The 15,623-nt window shown below is 37.1% G+C and overlaps 1 protein-coding gene across 1 annotated transcript; it reads left to right on the forward strand.

Moving 5' to 3' along the window:
* The first annotated feature begins 5,400 nt into the window (after positions 1-5,400).
* hmx4 (H6 family homeobox 4) lies at positions 5,401-12,813 on the forward strand. Its single transcript, XM_088341252.1, has 2 exons — positions 5,401-5,635; positions 11,596-12,813. The coding sequence occupies exons 1-2, from the start codon at positions 5,506-5,508 to the stop codon at positions 12,123-12,125; spliced, it is 660 nt and encodes a 219-aa protein (XP_088197378.1). The 5' UTR covers positions 5,401-5,505; the 3' UTR covers positions 12,126-12,813.
* The last annotated feature ends 2,810 nt before the right edge of the window (positions 12,814-15,623 follow it).

Genomic DNA, 15,623 nt, shown 5'->3' on the forward strand with positions numbered 1-15,623 from the left:
TTCTTGGGCTTATTTTGCTTTCAAATAAAGAAAAATGAAAAAATACGTGGGAAAAAACATAAAATGGCGTATAAATTGGACTTCAGTTTTACTGTTTTTTAAAAGTCGTAAGGAACAAAATGAATAGCGCAGGTCATCATAATAGTGAAAGTAATACTCCTATTTCATGACCAAGGAAATTTACAGAAAATGACGTCATCAAAAGTACTATAATGAGTCAAAATAGGGAAAGTCATCATAATAACAGTAAAAGTATTTCATGTTGATCAATTTCTTTTAAAACGAAAAAAAAACACCTCAAAGTTTTGTTTTCATATGAGTTCAGATGAATATTTCTTTGAGCTCACAAATAAAAAATTCATTCAATTCATTTTTAAAAACCAGCAGATCATTTTGATGTTTAAACCTCAGTTTATTCTACTTTATTTTGAATAAAAGTTATATATAATAACAAACATAGCAAAGATCATCATAATAGTGAAAGTAATAAGAATAACCTGATCAAAAGTCATACAAATAACTACAAAAATAGTAAAAGTCATAATAATACCGAATGTAATATGAACAAGAGTCAAATATCTTATAATAATAGTGAGCAATTATTTACAAAAAAAAACTATTTTCTTATGAATAATTAAAGGAAAAACAAAGTTTTTTTTAGTTGAACCATATAACTCAAGGTTCTTGTTCCTTTACTCTAAATTACAGGGGTGTCAAACTCGTTTAAGCTCGGGGGCCACACGATAGAACAAACATTCTCTCAGGGGCCGGACTAGTAGATTAGAGAGAAAGAAAAAAAAGAGAGATAAAGAAATAAGAGAAAGGATAGGGAGAGAAAGGGTGGGACAAATGAGGGAAAGATAGAACGAGAGACGGACACAGAGAGAGAGAGAGAGAGAGAGAGAGAGAGAGAGAGAGAGAGAGAGAGAGAGAGAGAGAGAGCGTGAGATAAAAACAGAAATAGTGAGAGAGGGGGAAAGAAAGAAAGAATGAAATCCAAAGAGAGACAGAAAGAGAGAAAAAGAGGAGAGAAGGAGAGAAAGAGAAAAAGGGGAAAGACAGAAGGGGAAAGCAAGAGAGAGAGAAAGAGAATAAAGGAAAAAAATGGAGAGAGAGCAAAGAAGGTTAAAAGACATAGAGAGAAAGAGACAAAAAGGAACAGAGAAAAAAAAGACACAGAGAGTGAAAGAGAGAGAGTGAGAGAGAGTGAGAGAAAAATGGAGGAAGATAGAGAAAGAGAGAAAGAGAAATTGGAGAGAGAGAAATCCAAGTGCAGCGTTTGTGAGAGGCACCAGGCTTTGGCAACATCAAGTGGACCTATTGCAATCTACAGCTCTCTTTCTCTTGCGCTTCTCTGAGCCTTGTCTCGCGGGCCGGATCCAATCCCTTAGCGGGCCTGATCTGGCCCGCGGGCCGCCTGTTTGGCACCTGTGCTATAAAATAATAAAAACAAGGAAAAAGAATAAGAAAATACAAGCGGGTCAATTCCACGTTTGTTAATCATGACCTAAATTCAGTTTGTCTTGTTTTGTCTGTTGAAAATGATGATTATGATTTTTCTCCTTTTAATAGATAAATAAATAACTATATCATGATTTTATTGGATCTTATGATGTCCTTATTGGGCAAGACATTGAATCCCTAATGCTCCCGAAGAGCAGCCTTGCATGGCTGACTCCCTATTGGTGTGTGAGTGTGTGTGTGTGAATGGGTAGGTGTGAAGCACATTGTAGAGCGCTTTGGGAGCTCTTCATTGACTTGAAAAGCGCTATAGAAATGCAGACCATTTAGCATCTTGATGATCCTCAAAACTTTTGGAGGCGGACTCCCTATTGGTGTGTGAGTGTGTGTGTGAATGGGTAAGTGTGAAGCACATTGTAGAGCGCTTTGGGAGCTCTTCATTGACTTGAAAAGCACTTTAGAAATGCAGTCCTAAAAAAATTTTTTATCATGTATTTGGTCGTTTTTTTCAGTCTTTTTGGTTGTTTTTATGACCATTTTTTGGTCCATAATCAGTTTTCGGGTCATTTTGTTTTGGGTAGTTTTGTTTTTTTTAACGGTTGTTTTCAGATGTGTTTTTGACAGTTTTTGTGACGTTTTGTTCTGAAGAAATATGTTAACGATAACGGATCGTGTCACAAAATGGAGAAACAATCGAGGAACAAAAACAGGTTTCATTTCGTTGGACTGCAAAAACGAAACGTCAATTGCAAAAAAAAGTCGTCGTTTTGAATTGAAAACAGAGCCAAAATGACACAAAAATACTGACGCTTCTAATATATTTACTGTACTAAACTAAAGAGATTATTCTAGCAAACCGGATGCAACAAATATCAAAACCATATGATGACATCTACTTTCTAACACCACCGACACTTTATTTACGAAAAAAATGTCCCAACAAATGAAAAAAAAACTCATAAATAATACATGAGTAATATAAAATAATATACAATATATTTTATAATACAAAATAAAATAATAAAGGAGTACAGTTGATTGCGATTTTTGACAGAACTCAAACGAAGAAAAAAAAAAGCTGTTATACATATCGATCACAAAAAGTTTTGATAAAATAGAAATGTTTTTGTTGAAAAGTGCCGAAAAACTTTTCCATCAATTCACCAGGAGATTTGAATTCCAGAAATAATACAATATTTTGATAAATGAGTACATCCAGTTAGACGCAATTTTGACAGAAATTAAATGAAACACGCATATATATATGTATATATATCCCTAACCCTACATATCATTTCAAAACATATAAATACACTTAAGAAAAAGAAAAAATAGTTTTAAAAAGAGTGACTAAAAGGAAAAAGAGAATAAAAAGGAGGGGGAAAGAGATGAAAGGAATATAAGAAAAGAAAAGAAAGAAGAAGAAAAACAATCGAAAAAAAGAAAAGAGGAATAAAAGGAACAAAAGACAAAGAGAAAGAAAAATGGAATACAAACAAGAGGAAAAAAAAGAAGAAAAATATCTGGAAAGAATTAAAAAAAACAAAAGCAAAAAAGAAAATACAACATTGGATGGAAAGAAAAATGAAAACAACAAAAGAAAGAAGAAACATCAAGAAGGAAAAAAAGAACAAACATAGCAAAAAGGGGAAAACTTGGTCAAAAAAAGAAAAAGAGAAAGAAAAAATGGAATACAAACAAGAGAAAAAAGAAGAAAAATATATGGAAAAAATGAAAAAAGATAAAATCAAAAGAAGGAAAAGCCAAAAAGAAAATGCAACGTTGGATGGAAAGAAAAATGAAAAAACAAAAGAAAGAAGAAAGATCAAGAAGGAAAAAAAGAACAAACATAACAAAAAGGGGAAAACTTGGTCAAAAAAAGAAAAAGAGAAAGAAAAAATGGAATACAAACAAGAGAAAAAAGAAGAAAAATATATGGAAAAAATGAAAAAAGATAAAATCAAAAGAAGGAAAAGCCAAAAAGAAAATGCAACGTTGGATGGAAAGAAAAATGAAAAAACAAAAGAAAGAAGAAACATCAAGAAGGAAAAAAAGAACAAACATAGCAAAAAGGGGAAAACTTGGTCAAAAAAAGAAAAAGAGAAAGAAAAAATGGAATACAAACAAGAGAAAAAAGAAGAAAAATATATGGAAAAAATGAAAAAAGATAAAATCAAAAGAAGGAAAAGCCAAAAAGAAAATGCAACGTTGGATGGAAAGAAAAATGAAAAAACAAAAGAAAGAAGAAACATCAAGAAGGAAAAAAAGAACAAACATAGCAAAAAGGGGAAAACTTGGTCAAAAAAAGAAAAAGAGAAAGAAAAAATGGAATACAAACAAGAGAAAAAAGAAGAAAAATATATGGAAAAAATGAAAAAAGATAAAATCAAAAGAAGGAAAAGCCAAAAAGAAAATGCAACGTTGGATGGAAAGAAAAATGAAAAAACAAAAGAAAGAAGAAACATCAAGAAGGAAAAAAAGAACAAACATAGCAAAAAGGGGAAAACTTGGTCAAAAAAAGAAAAAGAGAAAGAAAAAATGGAATACAAACAAGAGAAAAAAGAAGAAAAATATATGGAAAAAATGAAAAAAGATAAAATCAAAAGAAGGAAAAGCCAAAAAGAAAATGCAACGTTGGATGGAAAGAAAAATGAAAAAACAAAAGAAAGAAGAAACATCAAGAAGGAAAAAAAGAACAAACATAGCAAAAAGGGGAAAACTTGGTCAAAAAAAGAAAAAGAGAAAGAAAAAATGGAATACAAACAAGAGAAAAAAGAAGAAAAATATATGGAAAAAATGAAAAAAGATAAAATCAAAAGAAGGAAAAGCCAAAAAGAAAATACAACGTTGGATGGAAAGAAAAATGAAAAAACAAAAGAAAGAAGAAACATCAAGAAGGAAAAAAAGAAGAAACATAGCAAAAAGGGGAAAACTTGGTCAAAAAAGAAAAAAAATATATACATACAATGTTTTTTGTTCATCAAATAAAACCTTGTCAGTGTCTTGATTATACTCCGATATATTTTACAAAAAAGTATGACTTTTCATGGAAAACACACACTTTTATCCGAGTGAGCTTAAACTTTGAAACTTCAATATATACATTATGAACCAAAATTCTTATTCAAGTTAAATCTTATCCGTGTAAAGTTCAAAAGACGTTTCTTTGAATTCATCGTGAGACTTTATTCCATAAATAATAAATATATTCCAAGTGAGTCAATTCAATTGGATGCATTTTTTCAGAAATCAAACCAAACCTAAAAAGGTAAATATCATTTGTATCAAAAAACAGAAAATGCTCGTAAAATTGAATTTTATTTGCGTAAAATACCGAAAAATCCTTTTCTTTCAATGAATCATGTGATTTGATTCCATAAATAATAAATTTATTCGAAGTGAGTCAATTCAATTGGATGCATTTTTTCACAGAAATGTGAATAAAATCAAATAAAGTCATTTTATCCTCATTAATATCAACATAGTATGGAACGAGATTAGCCATGGCCCTCCTTGCAGGGTAAACATTCAATAAACACTTTAAACAGAAAATGAAATTAAACCTTAGTGTTTAAATAAAATATAAATATTCTACTATTAACCAAATATGACTAAAAGGAAATTCAATTTGTGTTGAGTGCCGAAAAACTTGTCTTTTGATTTCTCGCGAGATTTCAATCTCGTCTTTCGCACATTCTATTCCTCTTATTCCTCTTAAAACTTTTTTTTTCTAAGAAAGTAAAAAAAACTCGTTTGTTGAAGTCCAAAACAAGTGACGTCACCTTCTGGTTCCGAACAAGTAGGGAAGGGTTCGAAGACCTCCCCCCCCAAAAACAAGGCTGCGGTTCTTCCTCATGCCGCGCTCCTATTGGTCCGCTGCCTCGACGGCGTGGACCAATCAGAGAGGAGCCCGTCCGAACTGGGCCAGCTCCCGTTCTTACGCGGACCCAGCCGAACCGAACCGAAGTCGGCGGACGCTGCCATGCTTCTTGCGCGCTGGTGAGGACGCACGCTCGGAACCGGATCCGGGATCGAGTTCCGAATATGAGTAAAATATGTCGACCCCATCTCAAATTCACCATCGACCACATCCTCGACCTGAAAAGCGAATCTTCGGAACCGGCGGAGGAAGGTCCGAAGGATCGCGTCCCGGCGGCCTCCGGAACACAAAACGGTAAATACGAAGCGCGGTTCCGATTGCATGCGCGTTTTTCCGAATTAACGTTAAGAGATTAGACACGGCGCTCCCGCTGTAAACACGTTTCTAAAGCAGGGGTGTCAAACTGGTTTTAGCTGGGGGCCACAAATGCTATTAAAAAAAATCTCACGGGGGCCGGACTAATACATTTAAGAGAAAGAGAGAGGGAGAAAAGAGGGAGGGAAAGAGAGAGCGATAAACAGATAGGGAGAAAGAGTAACAGTGAGAGAAAAAGAATAGAGATATGAATGGAGAAGAAGGGGGACATGAATAGAGAGAGAAAAAGAAATAGAAAAAAGAGAAAGATAAAAAGGATAAGAGAAGTGAAACGACAGAAAGAAAAAGAGTCAGCAGGAGAAGAAGAGACAAAGTGAGGTAAGAGAGAGAGAGGTCGAAAAAGGGAAAGAAAGAGGGTGAGAAAGAAAGAGAAAAATAGAAAGAAAGAGAATTAAAGTGTAAATTAGAGAGAACATAGAAAGAGAACAAGACAGAGAAAAAGAAAGAGTTAGAGAGTGAAATAGAAATAGAGAAAAGAGAAGAAGAGTGAGAAACAGAGGGAGGGAAATAGAGAGCGAAAAATAGATGGGGAGAACAAGGGAGACAGAGTAACAGTGAGAGAAAAAGAGAGAGCTGAATAGAGATAGGAATGGAGAAGAAGGGGGAAATGAATATAGAGAGAGAAAAAGAAAGTGAAAAGAGAGAAAGATAAAAAGATTAAGAGAAGTGAAACGACAGAAAGAAAAAGAGTCAGCAGGATCAAAAGAGAAAAAGTGAGGTGTGAGAGAGAGAGAGAGGTCGAAAAAGGGAAAGAAAGGGGGTGAGAAAGAAAGAGAAAAATAGAAAGAAAGAGAATTAAAGCATAAATTAGAGAGATAAAATAGAAAGAGGGGAAGATAGAGAAAAAGAAAGAGTTAGAAAGTGAGAGAGAAATAGAGAAAAGAGAAAAAAAGAGAGGGTGAACAGGAGAAAGAAAAAGAGGAAGAGATAAATAAAAAAGAAGTGAGTCAGAGAGAAATGGAGAAATACGACCACAATTGTTTTGCAAGTGTTAACTGGCTTGGGTGACATCCCGTGGGAATTTTTAAAACTACAGCTCATTTTCCTCTTGCGCTTCTCTCACTGTAGTCTTGCGGGCCAGATTGAAAGCATTGGTAGACCTGATCTGGCCCGCGGGCCGCCTGTTTAAAGAGGGGCTTCAACTAACCACAATCGAAACCATGAGTCGATGGTTCGATTCCCTCCAATCGATTTAACAACAAATGACAAAAACATTTGGGTATTGAGGTTTTTGGACAATTTTCATCATGAATTTGGTCGTTTCTTGGCTGCTTTTTAAACCAGTTTTTTTGACGTTTCTTGACCAATTTTTTGTCCATGTTTTTGAGTCTCTTATGTTTTTGGGCAGTTTTTGACTTGTTTTGTTCATGTTTTTGGTTGTTTATTTGTCCCTGTTTGTTACTGAAAGTGTTTTGGGTGGTTTTTGGTCTTTTAATGGTTGTTTTATGTCTTGTTTTCAGTTGTGTTTTTGACTGTTTTCGTGACGTTTTGTGTCGGGGTTTTTGACCAATTTTTTTCTCCATAGTCAGTTTTTTGTCCATGCTTTTGAGTCTCTTAATGTTTTTATTTTTATTTTTTTGGGGGGGGGGTGAGTCCATGTGTTTTATACTGTTTTTTGGTAGTCTTTGTTTTTGCTTTGGAGGGTTTTTTTTTTAGGTTTTGGGGATATATTTTCATCATGTATTTGGTTGTTTTTTTTCAGTCTTTTTGGCTGTTTTTTTAACCAGCCGTTAGTCCGTCTTTTGACACACAGATTGTTCATTTATTTGATTTTCTCGTGGGGGGGAGCAGTTTTTTGACTTGTTTTGTTTATGTTTTTGGTTGTTTATTTGTCCCTATTGGTTACAGAAAGTGTTTTGGGTGGTTTTTGGCCTTTTAATGCTTGTTTTGTGTCTTGTTTTCAGTTGTGTTTTTGACTGTCTTCGTCACGTTTTGTGTCGGTTTTTTTTGACTATTTTTTTTTGTCCATAGTCAGTTTTTTTTCCATGCTTTTGAGTCTCTTTAATGTTTTTTGGGGGGGGAAATGTGTCCATGTGTTTTATACTGTTTTTTGGTAGTCTCTTATTTTAGTCTTTTTTGAGTTTTTTTGAGGTTTTGGGGACAGTTTTTGATCATGTATATGGTCTTTTTTCAGTCTTTTTGGTTGTTTTTTTTAACCATTCTTTTGGTCCATAGTCAGTTTTCGGGTCATTTCGCTTTGGGTGGTTTTTGGCCTTTTAACGGTTGTTTTCTGCCTTGTTTTCATTTGTTTTTGACAGTTTTTGTCACGTTTTGTATCCGTTTTTTGGTGTCTTTTGACGTTTTTAGGACCAATATTTTTATCCATAGTCGTTTTTGGGGGGGGGGGGGGAATGTGTCTGTGTGTTTTACACTCAATTTCTAGTAGTCTTTGTTTTTGCTTTTGAGTCTTTGAGTTTTTTAAAAGTTTTTTGGGGCAAATGACAAAAACATTTGGATATTGAGATTTTTTGGGACATTTTTTCATCATGTATGTCGTCGTTTTTTTTCAGTCTTTTCAGCTGTTTGCATTCTTTTGGTCCATAGTCAGTTTTCAGGTTTTTGGCATTTTACTGGTTGTTCCTTGTCTTGTAAAATGTCCAAAAAACATCAATATTCAAATATCCATAATATCGATTTTATTGAGCGTTAAGTTTGCCACAATCAACTACTTTAAGAGTCGACTATATCGTCACCAAAACAATGAGTCAAATAATTGGATCATTATTTGTGTTTCCTCAAATTTTGCCTAATTTTTTGAAATGCTTTATTGAACAAAACGCAAATAAACTCCCATACAACTTTAAAACAAAACAAGTACAGAGGAAAAATAAATAAATATGCCAGTGGAGAAAACCCAAGCGCATAAAAAATAGCAAAGTGTTTGCAACTATTCTAATAGTTTGAATGGCGAAAGAACAATTTGATTGTCAATAAAGCTTTCCTTAGATTTTGATTTCAATCATTTAGCAGGGAGTCCATTAAATCTTCTTCCTTTATTTTATTTTTTTGTTGATTTTGTTTATTTGTTATTCTAAATGCATGCAAAAACGCATGCCGGCACGTCTTTCTATTCTAAGGCTTGCGTTTTCCACCAAAGTCTACAAAATCAAGTCAAAAAAGACCTGATTATGATGTATATATGAATGGATTTTGAAGTTGCAAGGAGGACCTGGAGAAGAGCTTACAGATAAGAAACGCGCCCTTTCTGTATATGAATTTTTTTAGGTTACGAAAGCAGATCTGCCCGAAGTTCCAAGCTCCTTTTTGCGACTAAATCGCACAAAGGGCGCTCCGTTTCATATGCATTCCTGAAATAGCAGCTTAGCCAGAGGGCTTGCTAAATATGTCAAGAACCAGCACAGGATCAGGACCCAAACGCGTGACGTTCTCAAACAAGCCTTTTATTTGACGGGAAATGGGGAGTCAGGCACGTTAGGCAGCAGTCTGGCGTGGAAAGACAGGAAGCCAGAGACCAATGAGATCGATACCAATTGCCCGAGCAGATATCGGACGGATCGGGTCGATACCAGACAGGACAGGACAGACAAGATTGATAATGAAACAAGATATCAAAATTAAATAGGAAAAATAAGACAGGAAGGAAGACCTGAGAGAATAATAAACAGGACAAAAATAGACGGAACAAAACTAGAAACCAATATTTAACAGGACAAAATAAACAGGAACAATGCTGGACAGGAAATACCAACAGGAAAAAAGGACCGGGTCAGAACTCACGTCTAACAGGGCAGAGGTTCGTTGACTGGCTGACAAAGGAAGAGAGAGCGCACTGAGCTTAAAAAGATGGAAAGCCAAACTGTCTATGAGCCGCAGCTGGTGTCACATGGGCGGGGCCAATTGGGCGCCATGGCAACCGTGACATTATCGATTTTTGTCATCGATGCCGACGACGTGTTGCAGCCCTGAACAAAATACGTGACGAACAAAAACAACAAAGAGTGATGGAAAACATGGACAAAAACAAGACAAGGAACAACTGGTAAAACGCCAAAAACAACCAAAACAAAATGACCCGAAAATTGACTATGGACCAAAAGAATGGTCAAAAACCAGCCAAAAAGACTGAAAAAAACGACCAAATACATGATGAAAAAATGTCCAAAAAAAACCTCAGAAAAACTCAAGAGCAAAAACAAAGACTATCAAAAATCTGAGTATAAAACACATGGAGACATTTTTCCCCCAAAAAACAAAAAAAAACAACTCAAAAGCATGAACAAAAAACTGACTATGGATACAAAATTGGTCAAAAAAGACCAAAAAAAAAACAAAAAAAACGTGACGAAAACAGCAAAAAAAACAAAACTGAAAACAACCGTTAAAAGGCCAAAAACCACCCAAAATAAAATGACCCGAAGACTGACTATGGACCAGAAAAATGTCCAAAAAAACAACCAAAAGACTGAAAAAAATATATGATGGAAAAAATGTCCCAAAAAACTCCAAAGCAAAAACAAAGACTACCAAAAAACTGAATATAAAACACATTTTTCCTTAAAAGACTCAAAAGCATGGACAAAAAACTGACTATGGATAAAAAAAAATTGGTCAGGAAACGTCAAAAAAGACACAAAACGTGACGAAAACAGTCAGAAACACAAAACTGAAAACAAGACATAAAACAACCATGAAAAGTCCCAAAAAATTAAAAAAAAAAAAAAACGTCCAGTAAATTGGAAAAAAAACTGACCAAAACAGGACAAAACAAGTCAAAAACTGCTTCTCCCCCCCTGATGAAAATGAGCAATCTGTATGGCAACAGACGGACTAACTGTCGGGACCTCCACCGCAGGTCGGAGTCGGGATCGGAAAAAGCCAAAAAGCACCTAAAACACTTTCAGTAATATATAGGGACAAAAAAACAACCAAAAACAGGACAAAAACAAGTCAAAAACTGCTTCTCCCCCCCCTGATGAAAATGAGCAATCTGTATGGCAACAGACAGACTAACTGTCGCGGACCTCCCCCGCAGGTCGGAGTCGGGATCGGAAAAAGCCAAAAAGCACCTAAAACACTTTCAGTAATATATAGGGACAAAAAAACAACCAAAACAGGACAAAAACAGGTCAAAAACTGCTTCTCCCCCCTGATGAAAATGAGCAATCTGTATGGCAAGAGACGGACTAACTGTCGCGGACCTCCCCCGCAGGTCGGAGTCGGGATCGGAAAAGGCCAAAAACCACCCAAAACACTTTCAGTAATATATAGGGACAAAAAAACAACCAAAACAGGACAAAAACAAGTCAAAAACTGCTTCTCCCCCCCTGATGAAAATGAGCAATCTGTATGGCAACAGACAGACTAACTGTCGCGGACCTCCCCCGCAGGTCGGAGTCGGGATCGGAAAAAGCCAAAAAGCACCTAAAACACTTTCAGTAATATATAGGGACAAATAAACAACCAAAACAGGACAAAAACAGGTCAAAAACTGCTTCTCCCCCCTGATGAAAATGAGCAATCTGTATGGCAACAGACAGACTAACTGTCGCGGACCTCCCCCGCAGGTCGGAGTCGGGATCGGAAAAAGCCAAAAAGCACCTAAAACACTTTCAGTAATATATAGGGACAAATAAACAACCAAAACAGGACAAAAACAGGTCAAAAACTGCTTCTCCCCCCTGATGAAAATGAGCAATCTGTATGGCAACAGACAGACTAACTGTCGCGGACCTCCCCCGCAGGTCGGAGTCGGGATCGGAAAAAGCCAAAAAGCACCTAAAACACTTTCAGTAATATATAGGGACAAATAAACAACCAAAACAGGACAAAAACAGGTCAAAAACTGCTTCTCCCCCCTGATGAAAATGAGCAATCTGTATGGCAACAGACGGACTAACTGTCGCGGACCTCCCCCGCAGGTCGGAGTCGGGATCGGGACCGGGTCCGTTCGCCCCGCTGGGAGAGCGGGGACAGCAGCTGCGACGACGGCGTCCCCGCTACCGCCACCGCCGCCGCGGCCGACCCCGGGAGGGAGTCGGGCAAAGCGTCGGGCGGCAAGAAAAAGACCCGCACCATCTTCTCCAAGCGTCAGATTTTCCAACTGGAGTCCACCTTTGAGGCCAAACGCTACCTGAGCAGTTCGGAACGGGCCTGCCTGGCCGCCTCCCTGCAGCTGAGCGAGACCCAAGTCAAGATCTGGTTCCAGAACCGCAGGAATAAACTCAAGCGCCAGATCTCCTGCTGCGAGGCCGAGGGGCCGGCGCGGACCCAGGCGCAGAAATGCGGAGCCCTCCTGTACAAAGAGGGCGGACTGCTGAGGAGGTGCCTGCTACCGCTTCCGCTCCCGCTGGCCTTGCCCCTCCCCCTCGTCTACCCCGCCTCCGAGGCGCCTTATTTGGGCTTTTCCCGCAACGACCCCTACTCGGGTCTCTACGACCCCGACTTATGACGTCCGACGCTCCCGACGGGCTTCTCGGTCCCGGACCCTCCATCGGCGACTCCGGGGAGGGACGGCGTGTAGCGTTCGGGAGAGAAGCCGCGTTTTCCGGGATTCGGGGTCCCGATCGGCTGCAGTTTTAAATAGCTCCACTTGATGTCGCCAAAACAACTGTAGATTTATTTCGTTCTCTCCTTCTTTTTTTCACCTCTATTTGTTTTTCTTTCGTTTCTCTTTCTTCCTTCCGTTCTCTCTTTACTTGTTTCTTTCTCTCTATCTTTCTCTTAGTTTCTCTCGGTCTTTCCATCTCCTGCCCCTTCTTTCTTTTCTTTCTCTTTCTTTCTCTCCCTCTTTCTTTCTTTCTTTCTTTCTGACATCCTTACTCACTCTTTCTCTTTTCTTTCCGTTCTCTCTTTACTTGTTTCTTTCCCTCTATCTTTCTCTTAGTTTCTCTCGGTCTTTCCATCTCCTGCCCCTTCTTTCTTTTCTTTCTCTTTCTTTCTCTCTCTCTCTCACTCTTTCTTTCTTTCTTTCTTTCTTTCTTTCTGACACCCTTTCTCACTCTTTCTCTTTTCTTTCTTCTTTCCTTTCTCTCTTTACTTGTTTCTTTCTCACCCTCTTTCTCTCTCGCTCTTTCCATCTCCTGCTCTTTCTCTCTCTCACTCTTTCTATCTTCTGCCCTTTCTTTCTTTTCTTTCTCTTTCTTTTTCTTTCTCTCTCTCACTCTTTCTTTCTTTCTTTCTTTCTTTCATCCTTTCTCAGTCTTTCTCTCTTCTTTCTTCTTTCCTTTCTCTCTTTACTCTTTTCTTTCTCTTAGTTTCTTTGTCACCCCCTTTTCTCTCACTCTTTCCATCTCCTGCTCTTTCTCTCTTTCTCTCTCTCTTTCCATCTCCTGTCCTTTTTCTCTTTCTTTCTTTCTTTCTTTCTTTCTTTCTTTCTTTCTCTTTCTTTCTCTCTTTCTGACATCCTTTTTCACTTCTTGTCTCTTCTTTTTACCACTCTTTCTTTTTTTATTGATTCATCTCCTGTATTATCTCATGTTTTTCTATTCTTATTCTCCTTTTTGTTTCATTTCCTACTCTTTTTTTACTCTTTCTCTGTTCTTCATTGTCTGTTTTTTCCCGTTTTTCTTTTACTTATGACTGTTTTCCTTCCTATTTAGTTATTCATTCTGTTTTTTCCCCCAGTAATTTTTTTTCATCATTTTATAAAAAAAGAAACAAGTCTCATGAGTATGTATTCTCCTTTGAGCTTTGTAGCACTCGTGTCGAGTTGCACCACAAAAAGCGGCGGCATCTCGTGTTGAGATATGACACACTGTCCCTTTAAGAGGGCAAAAACTGTGGGGACGACACCAAAGAAATGAATTTTTTTGTATTTTGCATGCAGATATTTGAAAACGAATGTCGAACGCATATTTTAGTCACGCATGTCTATTTTGATTTTGGATTTTGATTTTTTTTTTGTCACCACTTTATTACTTTTCTTATTGGCCCTTGAGGGCCCCATACAGCATTTATCAGATTAAATCTTTATTCCAGAAAAGGATTTCTTCTATCTTTTTGTGCGACAAATTCAACATTTTGCTAAAAAAAAAACGAGTAAAAAAAAGATTTTGTTTTGACATTCGTGACAAAAAACTTAGAGTGAGTATTCATATTTACAATGTATTTATATCTATATTTTTCATATTTGATTTTAGGATCTGGACCCAAACGCGTGACGTATCTCACACAAGCCTTTTATGTCACAAACCAGGACAGGAAACAGAATTGAGAACCCAATCGCGTAACGTACTCACAGGGATCGATGGTCGCGGAAGTGGATTGAAATCTGAACAAAAGAGAGTCAAAATCAAACAGATCGGGCCAAAAAATAAAACAGGATCAAACACAGGCAAAATCACAGAACCGGGCATTTCACACAGATTTTAACAGGAGTCTTGCAGATGCTCTGACAACTAATGGCTCAAAGGACTGCGTTTAAATATTCCCAAGCTGCAATCTGTCAACATGTGTCAGCCGGTGTCCATGGGCAGGGCCAAATGGGCGCCGTGGCAACTGTGACAGAACCTGGCGCCACCCAGCTGGGACCAATTGGGCGCCATGGCAATCGTGACATTTTATTCATGGGAAATCTGGCTCGTTAGGAAGCCGATATGGCACGGAAAGACGGGAAGCCGGAGGCCGACGAAATCGATTCCAATTGCCCAAGTCGATATCAAACAGATGGGGTCGATACCGGACAGGACAGACTAGATTGATAATGAAACAGGATATAGAAAAATAAACAGGACAAACTAGACGGGAACAAAAACTGGAGAGAACAATAAACAGGACAAAAATAGACGGAACGAAACTGGAAACTGATTTTAAACAGGACAAAATAAACGGGAACAATACCGGACTGGAAATACCAACAGGGTACAGGACTGAGTCAAAACCCACGTTTTGCGGGGCAGAGGTTTGTTGACAGACTGACAAAGGAAAAAGCTTAAAAGAGCTTAAAAAGACGGAAAGCTAATCTGTCAATGAGCCGCAGCTGGCGCCACACACGTAGGGCCAATTGGGCCCCGTGGCAACCGTGACACTTATATATTAAATATAGAGATTATTGACCTCAAATAATGTCATCGCAAGTCCTAAACCCCGATAATTATCGAAAAAGTCTCAATCTGAATCGGTCATAATAAGAAAAGCGATCAATATATTTCACGATAAAAAAAAATGAAGATGATTAAGTGGGGAATGAAAGAAGAAGAATAGGAGTGAAAGTCATTGTGGTCAAATGAGTCATGGTTTCCTTTTTATTTTTTTTTAAACAAAAGAAAAAGAAAGAAAATGATGCCTCTTGATCGCTTTTGTTCATACAGACCAATTTATAAAATATGAACAAAAAAAACATGAAAGGAAAAGTAACAATCTATCCATCTATCTATTCAGACATCTATCTATCATTTAATCTATTTATACATCTATCTAGACATCTATCTATCATTTTATCTATCTATCCATCCGTCTAGACATCTATCCATCTATCTATTTAGACATCTATGTATCATTGTATCCATCTGTACATCTATAATAGACATCTATCTATCATTTTATCTATCTATACATCTATCTAGACATCTATCTATCTATCTATCTATCTATCTATCTATCTATCTATCTATCTATCAATCTAGACATCTATTTATCCATCCTTCCATCGATCCATCTATCTATCTACAGTATCAATCTACGGTATCTATCTATCTAGACATCATCCATCTATCTATCTATCTATCTATCCATCTATCTATCTATCTATCTATCTATCTATCTATCAATCTATCCATCTATCCATCTATGGTCTCCATCTATCTATCTATCTATCTATCTATCTATTTATCTATCTATCTATCTACAATATCAATCTACAGTATCTATCTATCTAGACATCTATCTATCCATCCATCCATCGATCCATCCATCTATCTGTCTACGGTATCAATCTACGGTATCTATC

The sequence above is a fragment of the Urocampus carinirostris genome, chromosome 8, assembly GCF_059441175.1.
Source record: "Urocampus carinirostris isolate Australia breed hairy pipefish chromosome 8, RoL_Ucar_1.0, whole genome shotgun sequence".
NCBI lineage: Eukaryota > Metazoa > Chordata > Actinopteri > Syngnathiformes > Syngnathidae > Urocampus > Urocampus carinirostris.